This window comes from Panthera uncia, chromosome X (assembly GCF_023721935.1).
Source record: "Panthera uncia isolate 11264 chromosome X, Puncia_PCG_1.0, whole genome shotgun sequence".
In the NCBI taxonomy this organism is placed as follows: Eukaryota; Metazoa; Chordata; class Mammalia; order Carnivora; family Felidae; genus Panthera; species Panthera uncia.
The window spans coordinates 44,617,506-44,639,077 of record NC_064817.1 but is presented as its reverse complement, the minus strand read 5'-3'; the positions used below and the strand labels follow the sequence as shown (position 1 = coordinate 44,639,077).

The 21,572-nt window shown below is 36.0% G+C and overlaps 1 protein-coding gene across 1 annotated transcript in view; it reads left to right on the top strand.

The window, feature by feature from the left end:
* Window positions 1-21,572, top strand: part of FAM120C (family with sequence similarity 120C) — a 112,415-nt gene that overhangs the window by 58,042 nt on the left and 32,801 nt on the right. The window contains exon 10 of the mRNA XM_049644618.1: window positions 10,861-11,110. Within this exon, the coding sequence (XP_049500575.1) occupies window positions 10,861-11,110 (250 nt within the window). The remainder of the gene's footprint in view (window positions 1-10,860; window positions 11,111-21,572) is intronic.

Below are 21,572 nucleotides of genomic sequence, written 5' to 3'. Positions count from 1 at the left end.
TATAATGACATATACATAAAATTTGAGGAGAGGAGAAAATGGTTCAAACATAAATGACCATCAACTTAATATAGACTGCTATATGCAGAAGAGGTTATATACAAACCTAATGGTAACCATATATGAAAAACCACTAATAAATATACGAAGAATAAAGAGAAAGAAATCCAAATACAGCACTAAAGAAAATCAGCAAAATGTGAAAGAGACAAAGACAGGAAAGGATCAGAGAACATCTTCAGAAACAACCAGAAAACGTAACAAAATGGCAATAAATACATATCTATCAATAATTACTTTGAATGTAAATGGACTAAATGCTCCAATCAAAAGACATAGGGTGGTAGGGAGGTGGGTGGGAGAGTGGGCTAAATGGGTGATGGGTGTTAAGGAGAGCAGTTGTTGTGATGAGCAATGGATGTTATATATAAGTCATGAATCACTAAATTCTACACCTGAAACCAATTTTACCATATATTTTAACTAGTATTTAAATAAAAACTTGAAGAGAAAAAAGACATAGGTTAGCAGAATGGATAAAAAACAAAACCCATCCATATGCTGCCTACAAGAGACCCATTTAAAAATTTTTTTACATTTATTCATTTTTGAGAGACAGAGACAGAGCACAAGTGGGGGAGGGGTAGAGAGAGGGAGACACAGAATCTGAAGCAGGCTGCAGGCTCTGAGCTATCAGCACAGAGCCCGACATGGGGCTCAAACCCACAGACTGGGGGATCATGACCTGAGCCGAAGTTGGATGCTTAACCGACTGAGCCACCCAGGCAACCCTCAAAGAAACCCATTTTAGACCTAAAGATACCCACACATAGAAAATGAGAGAGGGTGGAGAAACATCTATCACTGCAAATATATGTCAAAACAAAGCCAGGGTAACAATACTTCTACCGGACAAAACAGACTTTAAAGGAAAGACTGTAACAAGGGAAAAAGGAAGACACTATATAATAATAAAGGGGACAATCCAACAAAAAGATATAACAATTGTAAATATTTGTGCAACCAAGACCGGAGCACCTAAATGCATAAAGGAACTAATTCAGAATAATACAATGATAGTATGGGACTTTAACACCCCAATTATGCCAGTGGAGAAATGATCTAAACAGAACATCACCAAGGAAACAATGATTTTGAATCACACTAGAACAGATGAAATTAAAAGATCCATTCAAAACATTCCATACTAAAATAGCAGAATACACTTTCTTTTCAAGTATGCAAGGAACATTCTCCATAATAGATCACATATTAGGCCACAATACAAATCTCAAAAAATTCAAGATCAAAATCATACCTTGCATACTTTCTGACCACAATGCTATGAAAGTAGAAGTCAACCACAAGAAAACATCTGGAAAAACCACAAATACATGGAGGTTAAATAACATGCTACTAAACAGTGAATAGGTCAGCCAGGAGATAAAAGAAGAATTTAAAAAGTACATGGAAACAAGTGAAAATGAAAGCACGATAATCCGAAAGGTCTGGGATGCAGCAAAAGTGGTACTTAAGAGGGAAATTTATAGCAATACAGGCCTACATCAAGAAACAAGATGGGGCGCCTGGGTGGCTCAGTCGGTTGAGCGTCCGACTTCGGCTCAGGTCACGATCTCGCGGTCCGTGAGTTCGAGCCCCGCGTTGGGCTCTGGGCTGATGGCTCAGAGCCTGGAGCCTGTTTCCGATTCTGTGTCTCCCTCTCTCTCTGCCCCTCCCCCGTTCATGCTCTGTCTCTCTCTGTCTCAAAAATAAATAAATAAATAAATAAAATAAATTAAAAAAAATAAAAAAAAATAAATTTTTTTTAAAAAAAAAAAATTAAAAAAAAAAAAAAAAAACAAGAAAAATCTCAGATAAACAACCTAACCTTACACCTAAAGGATCTAGAAAAAGAACAAACAAAACCTAAAGCTAGCAGAAAGAAAGAAATAATAAAGATTAGAGCAGTAGTAAATGATATAGAAACCAGAAAAATAATACTAGAGCAGGTCAGTGAAGCCAGGAGCTGGTTCTTTGAAAAGATCAATAAAATTGATAAACCTCTAGCCAGACTTACCCAGAAAAAAGAGAAAGTTCTTAAATAAATAAAATTACAAATGAGAGAGGAGAAATAACAACCAAAAACACAGAAATATGAACAATTATGAGAGAATATTATGAAAACTATATGCCAACAAATTGGACAACCTAGAAGAAATGGATAAATTCTCAGAAACATATAAACTACCAAAACAAAAACAGGAAGAAATAGAAAATTTGAATAGACCGATAACCAGCAAGAAAATTGAGTCAGTAATCAAAAATTCCCCCAACAAGCAAAAGTCCAGGACCATATGGGTTCACAGGCAAATTCTACCAAACATTTAAAGAATAGTTAGGAGCACCTGGGTGGCCCAGTCTATTAAGTGTCTGACTCTTGATTTCAGCTCCGGTCATGATCTCACAGTTGTGAGATCAAGCCCCACATTGGGCTCTGTGCTGGGATTCTCCCTCTTCCTCTCCCTTTGCCCCTGCCCCACTCATGTGCTCACTCTCGAAAGAAAGAAAGAAAGAAAGAAAGAAAGAAAGAAAGAAAGAAAAGAAAAGAAAGAAAAAGATAGAATAGTTAATGCCTATACTTCTTGAACTATTCCAGAAAATAGAAAAGGAAACCTTCAAATTCATTCTATGAGCCCAGTATTACCCTGATACCAAAACCAGTTAAAGACACCACTAGAAAAGAGAACTACAGGCCAATATCTCTTATGAATATAGACATAAAAATCCTCAACAAATACTAGCATACCAAATCCAACAACACATTCAAAGAAATCATTCACCATGATCAATGGGATTAAATCTGTGTTGCAAGGAGTGGTTTAATATTCACAAATCAATCAATGTGATACATCATTAAAAGGATAACCATATGATCATTTCAATAGATGTAGAGAAAGCATTTGACAGGGTACAGGATCCATTTATGATAAAAACCCTCAACAAAATAGAGTTAGAGAAAACATACCTGAACACGATAAAGGCCATCTATGAAAAACCTACAGTTAACATCATCCTTAATGGGGAAGAACTAAGAGCTTTTCCTCTAAGGTCAGCAACAAGACAAAGGATGTCCACTCTTACCACTTTTATTCAACATAGTACTGGATGGTCTAGCCACAGCAATCAGACAACAAAAAGAAATAAAAAGAATCCACATCAGTAAGGAAGATGTAAAACTCTCACTGTTTGCAGAGGACGTGATACTATATATATAGAAAACCCTAAAGGCTCCACCAAAAACTGCTAGAAATTCAGTAAAATCACAGGAATCAAAATCAATGTACAGAAATCTGTTGCATTTCTATACACCAATAATGAAGCAGCAAAAAGAGAAATTAAGAAAATAATCTTATTTACAATTGTACCCAATATAATAAGATTTGGTTAGGAATAAGCCTAACCAAGAGGTGAAAGACCTGTACTCTGAAAACTATAAAATACTGATGAAAGAAATTGAAAATGTCATACAGAAATGGAAAGACATTCCATGATCCTGGATTAGAGGAACAAATATTGTTAAAATGTCTTTACTACCTAAAGCAATCTACACATTTAATGCAATCCCTATCAAAATACCAACAGCATTTTTCACATAGCTAGAATAAACAACCTTAAAATCTGTATGGAACCACCAAAGACCCTGAATAGCAAAAGCAACCTTCAATAAGAAAAGCAAAGCTGGAGGCATCACAATTCCAAACTTCAAGTTATATTACAAAGCTGTAGTAAATCAAAAAGCATAGTACTGACACAAAAATAGACACATAGATCAATGGAATAGAATACAAAATTCAGAAATAAACCCACAATTATATGGTCAATTAATCTTCACCAAAGCAGGAAATAATATACAGTGGAAAAAGTCTCTTCAAATGCTATTGGGAAAATTGGGCAGCACCATTCAAAAGAATGAAACTGGACCACTTACTTATACACAAAAATAAGTTTGAAATAGATTAAAGACCTAAATGTGAGACCCAAAATCATAAAAATCCTAGAAGAGTACACATGCAGTAACTTCTTTCACACTAGTCATAGCAACTTTTTTCTAGATATGTCACCTGAGGCAAGGGAAACAAAAACAAAAACTATTAGGATTACATCTACATAAAAAGCTTCTGCACAGCAAAGGAAACAATCAAGAAAACTAAAAGGCAACCTCCAGAATGGGAGAAGATATTTGCAAATGACATATTTCATAAAGGGCTAGTATCTAAAATATATGAAGAACTTACAAAACTCAACACCCAAAAAACAAATAACCCAATTATTAAATGGGCAGAAGACATGAACAGACATTTCTCCAAAGAAGACATCCACATGTCCAATAGACACATGAAAAGATGCTTATCAGGGGAATGCAAATCAAAATTACAATGAGATGTTACTTCACACCTGTCAGAATGGCCAAAATCAACAACACAGGAAACAATAGGTATTGTCAAGAATGTGGAGAAAGATGAACCCTCTTGCACCATTGATGGAAATGCAAACTCATGCAACCACTGTGGCAGGCAGTGTGGAGGAGGTTCCTCAGAAATTTAAGACTAGAACTCCTTTACGATCCAGCAATCTCATTAATGGACATTTACCCAAATGATACAGAAACACTAATTCAAAGGGATATATGTACCCTTTTGTTTATAGCAGCATTATTTATTATAGCCATTTTATGGAAGCAGCCCAAGTGTCCAACAATCGGTGAATGGATGAAGAAGATGTGGTGTGTGTGTGTGTGTGTGTGTGTGTGTGTGTGTGTGTGTGTGTTTAATATTGCATTGGATTATATATTGGAATATTATTCAGCCCTAAAAAGTAATGAAATATTGCCATTTGCAATGATATCAATGAAGCTAGAGAGTATAATGCTAAGCAAAATAAGTCAGAGAAAGACAAATACCATATGGTTTCACTCATGTGGAATTTAAGGAACAAAACAAACAAGGGAAAAAATTGAAAGAGAGACATAGTCCAAGCAAGAAACAGACTTTTCACTACAGGGAATAAATAAACTCATGGTTACCAGAGGGGAGGAAGTTGGGGAGATGGGGATGGAAATTAAAGAGTGCACTTGTGATGAGCACAGGGTGATGTATGGAAGTGTTGAATCATTGTATTGTACACCTGAAACTAAAATAACACTGTATGTTAAGTAACTGGAATTAAAATAGACACTTAAAAATAGAAGGATTCTTGTAACATCAGGAAGGAAATACAATGGAAAGAACAAAAATGTAGATAAATACAGTCGTCTTTTCTTTTCTTGAGTTTTCACAGTTAAAGCAAAACTATCACTGCTTAATGTGGTTCTCAATGTCTGTAGAGAAAATATTTAAGACAATTGTAAGTGGGGAAGGTTAAAGGGACATAACAGGTCAGGTTTCTATACTTCACTTGAACCAGTAAAATGTCAACACCAGTAGACTTTGGTGAATTAGGTGTACATAATGCAGTGCCTAGAAAATGCACGGGAAAAGCTGTACACAGAGAAGCACTCAAAAACACTATAGATAAATCAACATGAAATTCTAAAATAAGGACATGTAACCTATAGAAAAGGGAGAAAAAGAAAGCAGAGATAGGAAAATGGAGAGAACAAACAAAACAAATGATAGACTTAAGCTCTAACATATCAATAATTACATTAAATTTAAGTGTTCTAATTACACAAATTAAAATACAGACATTGACAGATTGGATAAAAATCATTACCCAATTATATGTTGTCTACAAAAAAATTCACTTCAAATATAAACGATAGAGGTATGTTGAAAGTAGAAGGATGGAAAATTATATATCATGAAAACATTAATGAAAAGAAATCAGGAATGGCTGTATTAATACCACATAAAATGGACTTCAGAGCAAAGCAAATTGCCAGGGAAAGAGAGGGACATGATATACTGGTAAAAGGGTCAATATACCAAGAAGACTAGCAATCCTAAATGTGTATCACCAAACAGAGCCACAAAATATGTGATGCAATAACTGAGAAAACTTAAATGAGAAAAAGGCAAATCCCCAATTATAATTAGAGACTTCAACTCCCCTTTCAATAATGAATAGAACAACTAGACAGAAAATCATCAGAAATATAGAACTCAACAACCATCAATTGATTCTTAATATAACATGCAGCAAGAGCAAAATGCATGTTCTTTTCCATGCCCACAGAACATATACCAAGATGGATCATATCCTGGGCCATAAAACAAACCTCAATAAATTTAAAAGAATTAAAACTATACAGGGTATATTCTCAGACCACTATGAAATCAAATTAGAAATCAACAACAGAAAGATAACAGGAAAATCTAGAAATACTTGGAAGATAACAAAGCACTTTTATCCAAACCTTGGGTCAAATAGCAAGTCTTTTTTTAAAATCTTTTTTTAGTGTTTTATTTATTCTTGAGAGAGAGAGAGAGAGAGCACAAGCAGGGGAGGGGCAGAGAGAGAGGGAGACACAGAATCCGAAGCAGGCTCCAGGCTCCAAGGAAAGCCCAATGCAGGGCTCGAACTCACAAACCGTGAGGCCATGACCTGAGCTGAAGTCGGACGCTTAACCAACTGAGCCACCCAGGTGCTCCCAAATAGCCAGTCTTAAGGGAAAGAAGGAAATACATGGAACTAAGTGAAAATAAAAATACAGTATATTAAAATCTGTGGTATGGAGCTAAATTTCTGAAAAGGAAATTTATAGTCCTAAATGCTCAAATTAGAAAAAGGGATAAATTTCTAATCTGTCCTCTGAATTTTCACCTCAAGAAACAAGAAGAGGAGAAAGCTAAACCTACAGCAAACTAAAATGAAGAAATAATAAAGAGCAAAGGTCAGTGGAATTGGAAACAGAAAAATAACAGAAAAATCAGTGAAACAAAAACTTGATTCTTTGAAAAGAACAATGAAATTGATGAAATTCTAGCAAGACCACAATAAGGAAAATAGAGAATACACAAATTACTAATATCAAGAATGAGGCAGGAGATAACACCACAGTGCCTACAGACATCAAAAGGATTATATGGGAATACTGTAAATAACTCTACACATAAATTTGACAACTTAAACAAAATGGATCAATTCTCAAAATTACAAACTACCAAAACACACCTGATATGAAATAGATAATTTGAATAGCCCTGTAAATATTAATAAAATTTAATTTAAAATTTCCCAAAAAAGAAATCTGATTGAATTAGTTTCACTAGAGAATTCTACCATATTTTTAACAAATACTTAATTGTCAAATCACTATGTTGTATACTTGAAACTAATAGAACATTGTATGTCAATTATATTTCAATAATAAAATTTTAAATTATTTTTTAATTTTTATTTATTTTTGAGAGAGAGAGACAGACAGACAGAGCATGAGCATGGGAAGGGCAGAGAGAGGGAGACACAGAATCTGAAGCAAGCTCCAGGCTGTGAGCTGTCAGTGCAGAGCCCAATGACAGGCTTGAACTCATGAACTGTGAGATCATGACCTGAGCCGAAGTCAGACTCTCAACCGATTGAGCCACCCAGGCACCCCTAATTTTGTTAATGTCATCTCTACAGCCAACATGGGGCTTGAACTCATGACCCCAAGATCGAGAGTTGGATGCTGTACCAACTGAGCCATCCAGGCACCCCTCGATAATTAATTTTTTAAAAAAGAGTAGATAGAGACTGTCTCATAAATCTTTTTATTTCCAGCAGTGCTTTGCACAATCAGGCACTTATTGTGGACAATAAATATTTAAATTAAATTAAAAAGAATTACCATCAATTCTACACCATCTTTTTCAGAAAATAGGAGAGAACACTTCCCAAATCATTCTACAAAGCCAGTATTACCATGATACTACAATCAGATAAAGACAGTACATAAAAATAATACTTCACACCAATATCCTTTGTCAATATAGATGTAAAAGTTCTTAACAAGGTATTAGTCAATAGAATTCAGCAATATATAAAAAGAATTACACACCATAGTAATTTGGTAGGGTTTGTTCTATTTTGCAAAACTAGTTCAATATTTGAAAAATCAGTCTATGTAATCCACCATACAAACAGGATAAAGAAGAAAAATAATATGGTCATCTCAATGGATGCAGAAAAATATTTAACAAAATTCAACAACCATTCATGAAAAAAAAAACTCCCCAAAAAACTAGGAGTAGAGATGAATGCCTATAACTTGATAAAAAAACATCTACAAAAACCCTTCAGCCAACATTACACTTAATGGTGAAAGACTAAATGTTTTTCTCCTAAAATTAGGAGCAAGTCTAGTTATGCCCTGCTGCAGCTCTTCAGCATAGTACTGGAAGTTCTATCCAGCACAAGAAGGCAAGAAAACAAAATAGAAGGCATACAGATCAGAAAGGAAAAAATAAAACTGTCCCTAATTGTAGATGACATAACTTATGTAGAAAATCCCAATTGACAACAAAACTGCTAGACCTAATGAGTGAATTCATCAAGGTTGTAGGATATACAATAAACATACTAAAATGAATTCTATTTCTGTATACTAACAATGAATATGGGGCACTGAAATAAATACAATACCATTTATAACTCCTCCAACAAATGGAGTACTTAGGTATAAATTTAACAAAAGATGTTCAAGATCTGTATGCTGAAAATTATAAAATGCTGATGAACGCAATTGGTGAAGACCTACATAAATGGAGAGACATATATCTCCTTGAATTGGAAGATTCAACATAGTAAAAATGTCAGTTCTCTCCAAATTGATATACAGGTTTAACACAATTCCTATCCAAATCCCAGCAGGATTCTCTGTAGATATATAGAAGATTATTTTTTTAAGTTTATTTATTTTGAGAGAGGGACAGTGCAAGCAGGGGAGAGGCAGACAGAGGGAGAGAGAGAGAATCCCAAGCAGGCTCAGCACTGTCCACACAGAGCCCAATGTGGGGCTCAAACCCACAAACTGTGAGATCATGACCTGAGCCGACATCAAGAGTTAGATGCTTAACATTTATATGGAAAGACTTAGGAACTAGAATATCTAAAACATTTTTTGAAAAGGAATAAGTTGGGAGGAATCACTCTACCTTGATTACAAAACTTACCATGTAGCTACAATAATTAAGACTGTGTGGTGTTGGTAGTGATATAGACACATAGATTAGTGGAACAGAATAGGGAACCCAGAAATAGCCCCATACAAGTACAGCCAACTGATTTTTGACAAAGCTGCAGAAGTACTTCATTAGAGGAAGGATAGTCTTTTTAACAAATGGTACTAGATCAATTGGACATCAGTAGGTGAACAAGTACCACATATCTAGACTACTATCTAAAATATACAAAGAATTCTCAAAACTGAGTATTATGAAAACTGCCCAATTGAGCATTATGAAAATTGTCCAATTAGAAGATCAGCAAAAGAATGCCGACATTTCACTGAAGAAGATCTACATGGCAAATAAAGACATGAAAGGATGTTCAACATCATTAGCCATTAAAGAATTACAAATTAAGGGGGTGCCTGGGTGGCTCCATGGTTTAAGCATCTGACTTTGGCTCAGGTTATGATCTCACGGCTTGTGGGTTCAAGTCCCACGTTGGGATCTATGCTGCTGACAGCTCAGAGCCTGGAGCCTGCTTTAGATTCTGCGTCTCCCTCTCTCTCTTTCTGTCTGCCCTTCCCCCACTCACGTTCTGTCTCTGTCTCTCTCTCTCTCAAAAATAACTAAACACTAATAAAATTTTTAAAAAAGAATTGCAAATTAAAGCCACAATTATATATAACTACATACTTATCACAATGGCTAAAATTAATAATTTTATTCATTTGGATTGGATGTGGAGAAACTGGATCACGCATAAACTGTTGGTAGGAATGTAAGATGGTACCACCACTCTAGAAAGTAATTTGGTCGTTTCCTTTCAAAACTTAAAATAGACTTACAATGCAACCTAGCACTTATACTTTTGGGCATTTATCTCAGAGAAAGGAAGATTTATTTTCATGCAGGAACTTATACACAAATACTCATAGCAGCTTCATTCATAATAGCCACAAACTGGAAGAACCCAGATGTCCTTCAAAAGGTGAATGGTAAAACTGTGGTACATCCATACCATGAAATACTACTTGGTAAAAAAACAAAAAACAAAAAACGTATTGATACATGCAACAACATGGATGGATCCCAAAAGCATTATGCCAAGTGCAAATGCCAATCTCAAAAGGTTGCATACTATAGGAGCCCATTTATTTAACATTCTCAAATTGACAAAATTGTAGGGATGGAGAACAGATTAGTAGTTGCCAGGGATTAGAGATGGTGCTGGAGGGTGTTGGGTGTGACCATAAAAGGGGTAGCATAAGGGAGATCTTTGTGGTAATTGAATAGTTCTGTATCTTAACCTACTGAGCCACTCAGGCTCAGAAGTCCTTGGACTTCTTTCCTTGCCTAGCCTAGTACATTTACTTAAATGGGTTTCAACATAATTAACTGTGTGACTTTGAGCCTTTATTTTTTCAATGAAAAAAGAGCACTGTGTTTTATGATAATGTAGTTACAATACTTCTCTCTCAGGATTAGAGTTCTGAGTTTCGAGAAGTAAATGACATTTACATTCATATGTAAAGTACCTAACACATATCAAACATCTATTAAGTGCTGTTCCTACTGCTAACAATAAAAATTCTAATGACAAAAAATAAAAAGATGTTGAAATGGGACAGATCCTGTCACTTGCGGCCAGAAATTTTACAGAAATGCTCAGGAATTTTCTAGAGCCTGTTTTTCCTCAATTTCTGTTTTCCAGTTCCTTCAGTGATCCTCAAAGAGTGGTCTGCCTATAAAGGGAAGTCACCTCAAACCCCCGAGCTGGTGTCTGCACTGACGTTTCGGGAATGGACTTGCCCAAATCTCAAGAAGCTCTGGCTCGGCAAAGCAGTGGAGGACAAGAACAGAAGGATGCGGGCCTTCCTGGCCTGTATGAAGTCAGATACCCCCAGTATGCTCAATCCAGCTAATGTCCCAACCCATCTGCTGCTCATGTGCTGCGTACTCCGGTAAGCCATGGGACAGGGAAGTGACCGGTTTAGTTCTCTTTTACTTTTGTCACATTTCCCTTAAGCATGTGTTTTTATGGTGTTTGGGGATGGGGAGGTTATCGTTTGAACTTCAGTTTAGAATTCAGAAACGCTGAAATTGATTGCCATGATAGTTTCTTCAGTTCATGATCCTCTGTCATCATCAGTTCATTCATGACCTGCATGAAGTTTTATATTTGGTTTTACATTTGGCTTTTGCCTCCTTCAGTCTTTATTCATGATCTAATTCACTTCTCTTCTCTTCCCGCAGTTACCCACTCTTGGGTATTTGGTGTGTGTCCTTCCATGCCATTTGCCATGTATTTATTTAGACATATGTGTATTCATGCATAGTCTATAGTGTTGTTTGTATATGTAGATTTTTTCCTTTTGTTAAAAGTTTATTTTTTATTTTTATTTATTTTGAGAGAGAGAGAGAGAGAGAGAGAGAGAGAGAGCAAGCAGGGGAGGGGCAGAGAGAGAGGGAGACAGAATCCCAGGGAGGTTCCATGTTGTCAGTGCAAAGCCCGATGTGGTGCTCGAACTCACAAACCAGGAGATCATAACCTGAGCTGAAATCAAAAGTTGGGCACTTAACTGACTGAGCCACCCAGGTGCCCCGATTTTTTTCCTTTTTTTTTCAACATGAAAGATATTGTGCTGTACATATCATTCTATTTCTTTTTTTTCTACTCAGTGTTATTTTTGATATCTATCCATACCCCTACATGGTTCATTCCTCATAACTGCTGGATTACATTCCTTCATATAGTAATGTCACAGTATTTTATTTATTGATTTCCAGTTCTTGGGTATTATAAACAGTGCTACAGGAAATCTCTTCATAGAAGTCTTTGTTTCTTTGTGTTCCTGTACCAGTTTATCTGAAGTATATACTCAGGAGTAGAATTCCTGGATCCTATAAAATATGCATATAGGTTTTTCACCCAATATTGCCATGTTGCTCTAGATCGTATTCATACTAATCTAGTCCTGTGAACAACACATAAGGGCTTCTATTCTTCATAGTATTGCCAGTACTGATATCATATAACTTCTTAACTTTTGCTAGTCCAGTGGGCTTCAAGTAGTATCTTTGATTTTAATTTGCATTTATTTGACTACAGATGAGGTGAGCTTCTATTTTATACAGATTAACTACTTGTTTTCTCATTCTCTGAAGTGCCTATTTATTTACCTTGCAAATTTTCTTTTAGGTTACTTGTCTTTTTCTTGCCAATTACAGAAGTTTCTTGTCAAATGTGTGTGTGTATACATATACATATATAGCAAATATCATTTCTATATCTGTGTGTATATCAAATATATTTTCCAGTCACAGTTTTTCAAAACTATATACAATGTCTTTGTTGAACAAAAGTATTTCATTTTCACCAATCTTTTTATTGCTATAACTTCACATACACAGAACAGTTGGAAGAATAGTATGATGAACACTCATAAGCCCACCACTCAGATTCTATAATTAATATTTTACTAAACTTGCTTTATCCTATATAACCAGCCATCTGTCCTTCTCTAGCCATCCATTTATTCAGCGTTTTCAGTGCATTTTCAAGTAAATTGCAGATATCATGTACTTCATCCCTCACCAAGAAATATTTAATTTTGTTTTTGTCAGACACTTTTCAAATTGTACCCTTGTGGTGTATGCTTTTGGGATCTTATTTAATAAATTCTTCCCTACCCCTGGGTCATAAAGATAGTTTTCTACATTTTTTAATGTTTGTTTATTTTTGAAAGAGACACAGCGTGTGAGTGGGGGAGGGTCAGAGAGAGCGGGAGACACAGAATCTGAAGGCAGGCTCCAGGCTCTGAGCTGTCAGCACAGAGCCCAATGCAGAACTCGAACTCATGAATAGTGAGATCAGACCTGAGCTGAAGTCAGATGGTTAACCAACTGAGCCACCCAGGCACCCCAATACTTTTCTACATTTTTAATAGTTTTATAACGTTGCCTTCCATGTCAGGTCTTTAATTATAGTAGGTATCTATTTTATATATGCTGTAGGCAAGGATCTGATTTTATTTTCTTTACATAATAAGCTAGTTTTCCCAACTCCATTTATTAAATGATCTCTTCTTTCCCCACTGATGTATATTACCACCTTTCTTGTGTACCATGTTTCTATATATGCATTAGTCCATTCCTGAACTCATTTTTTTCCATTGTCTATTTGAACTCTGGCCAGGATCACATTGTTTCAATTATGATAGGTTTTTAATTTGCTTTAATATCAGATAGGACAAATCTCTACTCTGTGCTTTCTTGTTTCAGACATGTACTAATTATTTCTGAATCATGTGATCTTTATTCTAATACATGTAATTTAGAATTAGTCCAGTTTCCACACTATCTGGTTGGGTTTTTTGGTGTATATTTTTGTCAATGAATTCAATTTATAGATTAATTTGGGGACAGTTGACATCTTTATCATGTTAAGGGTTCCCATCCAAAGATCATAGTTTACCCATCCCTTTATTTAGGTCTCTTCCTTTATGTCTTAGTAGAGTTAATTTTTTTCCATAGAGGTCTTCTGTGTTTTAAAGTTCTGCACTTGATATATATTGTTGTGATTATGGATGACAATTCTGTTTTCTGTTACACTTTCTGATTGTTTATTTGCTGATATATAGGAAGTAAATTTATGTACAGAGAAGTCAGTCTCTACAAGGCATCAGAGGGTTATAGAGCATTGAGCTTTGAAATTGGACAGACTTTAGTTTGAATTCTGGCTCTGCAGCTTTTCAGTTTGGATAAGTCACTTTAACCTTTAGAACATCCATTCCCTCAACATAAATGGGTATAATAATCCTTATTTCTCAAAGCTGTTTGAGGATTGAGGTAATAAATGTGGATAATCTATAAATCTATCACATAATAGATGCTTCATATTTGTTAATTTTCTAACTGCCTTGAGATTAAAATTGGTGATGTAAGTCTTACCAATAGGAATAATGGCAGGATTCATTCCTCCTAACTTCTAAAATGTTCTTTGGCCACAGCCCTGCATTGTCCATATTAACTCTGGAATTACATGTTTTGTTTACTTTTATTCTCAGAAGTACAGTACTAGCTCATTTTTCCATTTATGTGATTCTCTAGGTTGTTTTTGGAACACCTCCAGGGACATGAAAATAACAATGGCTTATGAATAGCCATAATAGCTATCACAAGACAAGGCTGTAATGGTCTAAAAGGTTCCATATGCTTTCCCTGAAGAGAACCCCCTAGCTTCCTGCTCAACCTATTTATTCTTAATATATACACATTTCTGACAATTTGGCTATCTGATTTCCTAGTGTACGGCAGATCAGAAGTGGCAAATTATAAGCAAGGTGAGACAAGGAGTAGGACCTATTCTTAGAACCAGCCTCAATGACAGTAATGAAAAGTAATAGCTTAAAAGCTGCCTAAAAGCAGGGGAAAAGATATAAAGATTACTTTTAAAAAGACCTAAGAACCCATTTAGTGTAGGGGGAAACTGCCCTGTATAAATCAGTAACCCATATAAGATCATTAGTAAAGCACAAGGCAATAATCAGTGTTCATAAAATCATCAAGAACAGGTTCTATAATATTACATGTTATGTACCTGGCAGTGTGCTAAGTCAGCCCTTTCTGTTCAGTGCTACTAATCGTCATAATAGTGCTAAAAACTAAATATTATTTACCTCCATTTATAGTTGAGGGAACAAAGGCTCAAAGAGAAGTGACTTGTGCAAAGGTTACATAGCTAGTAATGGGTAGTGCAAGAGTTGGAACCCAAGTCTCTCCAACTCCCAATTCCTATGCTCTTTAAAAGACAAAATGGCAGGAAAATAGTCTTAAAGATTAACATAAAATCTAAACTTCTCAGTTTAGCTGAGAAATAGAACAGAAGTAGAACATGAAATTTGATAAGGTCATCCTTCTAGACCTTGTGTAAGGTTGAGGAATCTTTTCTGAGAAATAATTTAGTTCTATTAAGAAGCAGTGGGTTTGTTATCAGCTCTAATAGGGCATTGGAGTTAACCAAGTGCCATCCTGATATGTAAAGAGTAAAAACAGATAAGAACTTGTTCTTGTTCGCTTGACAGAATAATTCCGAAGTTTATTGGGAAAAGCAAATGAATAAGAATAGCTTGGGATTGAAAAACAAGAGCAATCTTGGCTCAAACAAAGAAAAATGTTTTATAAACTTACACTAAAATGAATGCTTACTGGCATAAAAATTGACAGGTTATTGTTTTAGAGCAGATAATACTGATTAAGATCCTAGACTCGTGATAAGTTAACATGATAACTTAAAATATGGTAAAGGAAGCTTCACAAATCAATGAGGAATAGATGAAGTTTTAAATAATTGTTGAGAAAATTGTATTGGTATTTGGAGAGAAAACATCAAGTTAGGGCCTTGCCTCTACTAAATTCCAGATGGATTTATTATAGAGATAAATGTAAAGGAAAAAAGATAAAACGTAGAATAAAAACTAAGCAATGATTTAACTGATCTTGAGACAAGAAAGGATTTTTTTTAATGAAAAATAAATAAAGAAGCCTCAAGTCCAGGGCAGTATCAAAAACAATAGCAATATCAGGGAAGGCCAGCACCTCTGTTTCCAGTGACTGCCATACACCATGCTAAAAATTTGGGAGATGTGGGCAACAAGACAATCATAAAGGGCTTTGATAAACTGCTTTATATTCCTGGAGATCTGAGATGTACATGCATAGGGCTATATACACACTCAAAAGAAACTGGGAGAAAGTCCCAATTATATATGCCTCCTAGGCTGAACATGAGACTTGCACAAGGTAAAAATCAAAGCGCAACTTATAACTGCCTAAAATTTTAATGCATGCCGCAATCTACACTTAGATCCCCTTGGCAAAAATGGAAGCTTTATTGGCTCAAGATGTTTCTGCACAACCTTTGACTAATCGTTGGCTGATCAATAAGCTATGCTGATCCAAGAGAGATGCCTAGGAAATTAGGCTTAAAAATGAAATAAAGAGTTAAAAATAAAAACAAAAATCTAAGCAGGGATATCAAGCCACCCACTGAAGGAGGGACAGGCTCTCCAAAATTAGTCTAGACATGTCACTAAACAAAGCACCAGCAACAACAATTCTTGGAGAGAGTTGTTACAATATATTATTGAAACCGTCCACTGTCCAAAAAAATTGTAAGACTTGCAAAGAAATAATAATGTGTGGCTAATACACAAGCAAAAAGCACTCAATAGAAATGGTCTTGAAGGGAATATGGCTGTAGGACATAGTAAGTAAGGACTTTTAATCACCTATAATAAATACATTCAAAGAACTAAAGAAAACCATATTTAAAGAATTAAAGGGTTCTAGTCCTGAAACCAGTACTACACGGTATGTTAACTAACTTGAATTTGAATTTAAATAAATAAAAAAATTTGAAAACAGTGACTATCAAATTGAGAATAGCAATAAAGAGATAGAAATTCAAAAAGAAACCAAATAGATATTCTGGAGCTTAAAAATACAATAGTTGAAATCATGAAAAATTAACTTGAAGGAAGGGGCTGAATAGCAGTTTTGAACTGAGAGAAGAAAAAGATCAGTGAATTCGAAGGGAGATAAATAGAGATTACCCAATCTGAAGAACAGAATGTAAAGATGAAGAGAGACCTATAGGACATCAGACATACCAACATATGCCTAATAGGTGACCCAAGAGAAAGGGGGATGGTTAAAAAATATGTGAGGAAATAAGAATTGAAAACTTCCCAAATTTGATGAAAAACATAAACCTACACATCCAAGTTCATAAACTCCAAATGTCAACTCAATGATCCACACTTAGGGGCGCCTGGGTGGCTCCATCAGTTAAGCATCCGACTTCGGCTCAGGTCATGACCTCACGGTCCGTGAGTCCGAGCCCCGTGTTGGGCTCTGTGCTGACAGCTCAGAGCCTGAAACCTGCTTTAGATTCTGTGTCTCCCTCTCTCTCTGACCCTACCCCGTTCATGCTCTGTCTCTGTCTCAAAAATAAATAAACATTAAAAAAAATTAAAAAAAGAAAAGATCCACACTTAGACACTGTTAAAAGACAAACACAGTCTTGAAAGAAGCATGAGAAAAACAATGTATCACAAAGGAATCAGAAGATTAACAATAATCAAAAGGTAGAAGCAACCCATTTACACTGATGGATGTATTGATAAAATGTCATATATACATAAAATGGAATATTATTCAGCCTTAAAAAAGAAGGAAATTCTGACACATGCTACAACATGGCTGAACCTTGAAGATATTATACTTAAGTGAAGTAAACCAGTCAATAAAAACAAACATGGTGTGATTCAACTTATATGAGGTACTTAGAGTAGTCAGATTCAGAAATAGAAAGTAAAATGGTGATTTCCAGGGGTCTGCAGTTGGGGGAATAGAGTGTGTTTAGTGGATATGAGTTTCAAGTTGGGAAGAATAAAAAGTTATGCATATGGATGGTGGTAATGGTGTAAATGTGCTTAATGTGCTTAATGCCACTGCAAATGTACACTGAAAAATTATTAAAGTGGTAAATATTATGTGTATTTTATCTCAAGGAAAAATAAAAAAGGAACACAAATGGTGGGACTTCCAGAAGGACAGAGTAAGGAGATAGACAAACCCTCTTTCCGGCAAAATTACAACTTGTGAAAACTATTTTTTTTAATCATTTAACCCTTAGGCATATATAGCCAAGAAGAAAAGGGCTCCTTCTCCCAGCTCTTCTTCTTGGGTTATGGTTTCACCTGGGAAAGATAATATTACCATTTCTCATCAACTCCAGCCCTATGTCCAGATAGGCATGGTAAAGAGGATCACCCACCAACCCCCCACTCAGGGTAGCCATAAGAATCTAGGCATAAGAATGAGGAGCTCCACACCTACCCAAAGGGACTGTTTTTATTTGGAGCAGAGCATGGAAAATTCCATGCCTAACAGCATGTCAAGAACATAGGTATCTTGATGGTGAGTAGTTAAGAGGAGGCTGGTAGTTCCATGATATGAGCAGAACACCAGGGCATCCAGAAGTTTTATAAAGAACAAGGGAAAGAAACTCTAAGAGGGTTTTTTCCCTCTTGGAGAAAGCCAAGAAGAACCCTCCTAGGATTACAGTAAACTCTGGAGATCAGAAAAGGTGTGTGCATATCCTAGATGGCACCCACTCAGGAGCAACCAGAACAGGACATGGGACAGACTTCAGAGCATTCCCCAAACCACCCAGAGACCATCAATACAGGACAGATGCCTCACTGGCACAAGGAATGGAAATACCACCTCTGACCAAGCATCAGCTAAACAATAAGCTTCTCTGACCCAGAGGCAACTCCTAGGAAGCCAGATTTAAAACTAAAATAAAACTCATCATGCCAGACTAGAAGATTGTGAATACCCAAAGCTATGCTTTCTCAGCAATACCCCAAGAAGGAACCTCCAAACTAATTATCCCTCACTGAATGTGGGGCAAAAATGTGTAAATTCCCTGAACTATGATAGCAGCCTTATTCCACACACATATATTCAACAGTAAAAGGTAAAAATCTAACTGGCTAAAAAGACTTAAGCATAACCTTTGACCAATTAGTGGCTTAAGCTGACCCAGGAGTAACATCTAGGTTGCCAAGCTAAAAGAAAAACAAGGGGAAAACTCTCAGTAGAGACATCAGAGGCTGCATCCTACATATTTCAGAAATAGAACTCACAGAATTAATGCAGTCAAGTCACTAAAAAAATAAAAACAAGAGAACAACCAGGCAAACATCAAACCCTGGGCTGAAGGGTAGGGTCAGTATCTAGCATTGTTACAATTTATTATCTAAAATATCCAATTTCCAACAAAAATTTTATTAAAAAATTTTTTTAAATGTTCAAAGAACTAAGTGAAACCATGCATAAAGAATGAAAACAATCAGGCACCTGGTTAAGTGTCCGACTTTGGCTCAGGTAATGATCTTGCGGTTTGTGGGTTCAAGCCCCACATCGGGCTCTGTGCTGACAGCTCAGAGCCTGGAGCCTGCTTCTGCTTCTGTGTCTCCCACTCTCTCTGCGCCCCCCCCCCCCATTCACGCTGTGTCTCTCAATAATAAATAAACGTTAAAAAAAAAGAATTAAAACAAGACATGATGACAGTGTCTCCTCAGATAGAGAATATCAATAAAGAGTAAGTATCTAAAAGAACCATATGGATATTCTGAAGTTGAAAAGTAAAATAAGCCAAGATGAAAAGTTTACTAAAGAGGATTAACAGTACACTTGAATTGGCAGAAGAAAGAAGCAGCCAAGTTGAAAACAGATTAATACAGATTACGTGGTCTGAAGAACAGAGAGATAAAAGAATGAAGGAAACTGAACAGAGCCTCAGAGAAATGAGTGACACCATTAAGTGCACCAACATTCACATAATGGGAGTACTAGTAGGAGGGGGGAATAAAAATATTTGAAAAAAATGGCTGAAAATTCCCCAAATTTGACAAAAACATTATTTTATACATCTGAGATAAACCCAAAAAAGAACCACACTAGATCATAATCAAAATGGTGAAAATCAAAGACAAAAAGAGCATCTTGAATACTGTAAGGAAAAAATGACTAATCGCAGGCAAAGGAACCACAAACAACCATTGTCAGAAACAATGGAGACCAGAAAGCAGTGAGACAACATAATTCAAAGTACTTAAATATAAAACTCTCAGCTGCCAACTTTATATCCAGTAAAACTATGTTTCAAACATGAAACTGAAATAAAAACATTCAAAAATAAACTGAGAGAATGTGTTGCTAGCAGACTTCCCTTATAGGAAATACTAAAAGAAGCTCTACAGGCGGAAAGCAAATAACAACAGGCAGTATTCAGATATTTAAAAAAACAATACTGGTGAAGATAATTATGTAGGTAAATACAAAAGACAGAATAATTTCATTGTTCTTTTTTTTCCTCTTATTTAAAAAGTAGGGGCACTTGGGTGGCTCAGTCAGTTAAGCGTCCAACTTCGGCTCAGGTCATGATTTCACAGCTCATGAGTTTGAGCCCCACATCAGGCTCTGTGCTGACAGCTCAGAGCCTGCTTCAGATTCTGTGTCTCCCTCTCTCTCTGCCCCTCCCCCACTCACACTCTGTCTCTCTCTCAAAAATAAATAAACATTTAAAAAATAAGTAATTGCATCAGGGGCACCTTGATGGCTCAGTTGGTTAAGCATCCAACTCTGGATTTACACTCAGATCATGATCTCGAGATTTGTGAGTTCGAGCCCATACTGGGCTCTGCACTGACAATGCAGAGCCTGTTTAGGGTTCTCTCTCTCCCTCTCTCTGTCCCTCCCCAGCTTGCTCTTTCTCTCTCTCCCAAAGTAAATAAATAAAGTAATTGCATCAAACAATATGTATATAATTGTATTCTTGAGCCTATAACAGAAATATATTTGACGATATCAGCAAAAAGGAAGTATATGGAAACAAAGATGCATTGGAGTAAAAAATGACACAATGGTAAATCCACAAGAGAACTAGAAATAATTAGGTTAATACGGCAAAACTATAAATATGTACTCCTTTCTTCTTTCAATGCTTTTATTTATTTATTTATTTATTTATTTTTAGTGTTTATTTTTGAGAGAGTAAACACAGTGGGGGAGGGGCAGAGAGAGAGGGAGACACAGATTCTGAAGCAGGCTCCAGGCTCTGAGCTGTTAGTGCAGAGCTGGACTTGGGACTCAAACCCACAAACTGTGAGATCATGACCTGAGCCGAAGTCGGATGCTTAACCAACTGAGCCACCCAGATACCCCTCTTATTTCAACTCTTTTAAAAGAAATAAGATTATATAAAGTAATAATTATGACAGTGTATTCTTGGGTTTGTATAGATGTAACATGTAGAGCAATAATACCACAAAAAAAGAGGGGAGGGAATGGACCTAGGTTATAAGATTAAAGTTTTGATAATTATACTGGAATGAAGTTATTGTATGTCTGAAGCAGATAATGTTAAGATGTATATTAGAAGCCCTAGAGAAAAGAACTCAAAAATGTAATTTAAAAATTATTAAATTAAAATTTTACGCTAGAAAATATCCACTTAAAAGAAAGAAGACAATAAAGAAAGAATAAAGTATCAAATAACACATGAGACATATACAAAGCAAAATGGCAAATACAAATCTATAATAACATTAAGTTTGAGTGAATTAAATCCAATTGGATTAAAATCCAATCAAAAGACAGAGATTATCAGATTAAATAAGAAACATGGGGCGCCTGGATGGCGCAGTCGGTTAAGCGTCCGACTTCAGCCAGGTCACGATCTCGCGGTCCGTGAGTTCGAGCCCTGCGTCAGGCTCTGGGCTGATGGCTCGGAGCCTGGAGCCTGTTTCCGATTCTGTGTCTCCCTCTCTCTCTGCCCCTCCCCCGTTC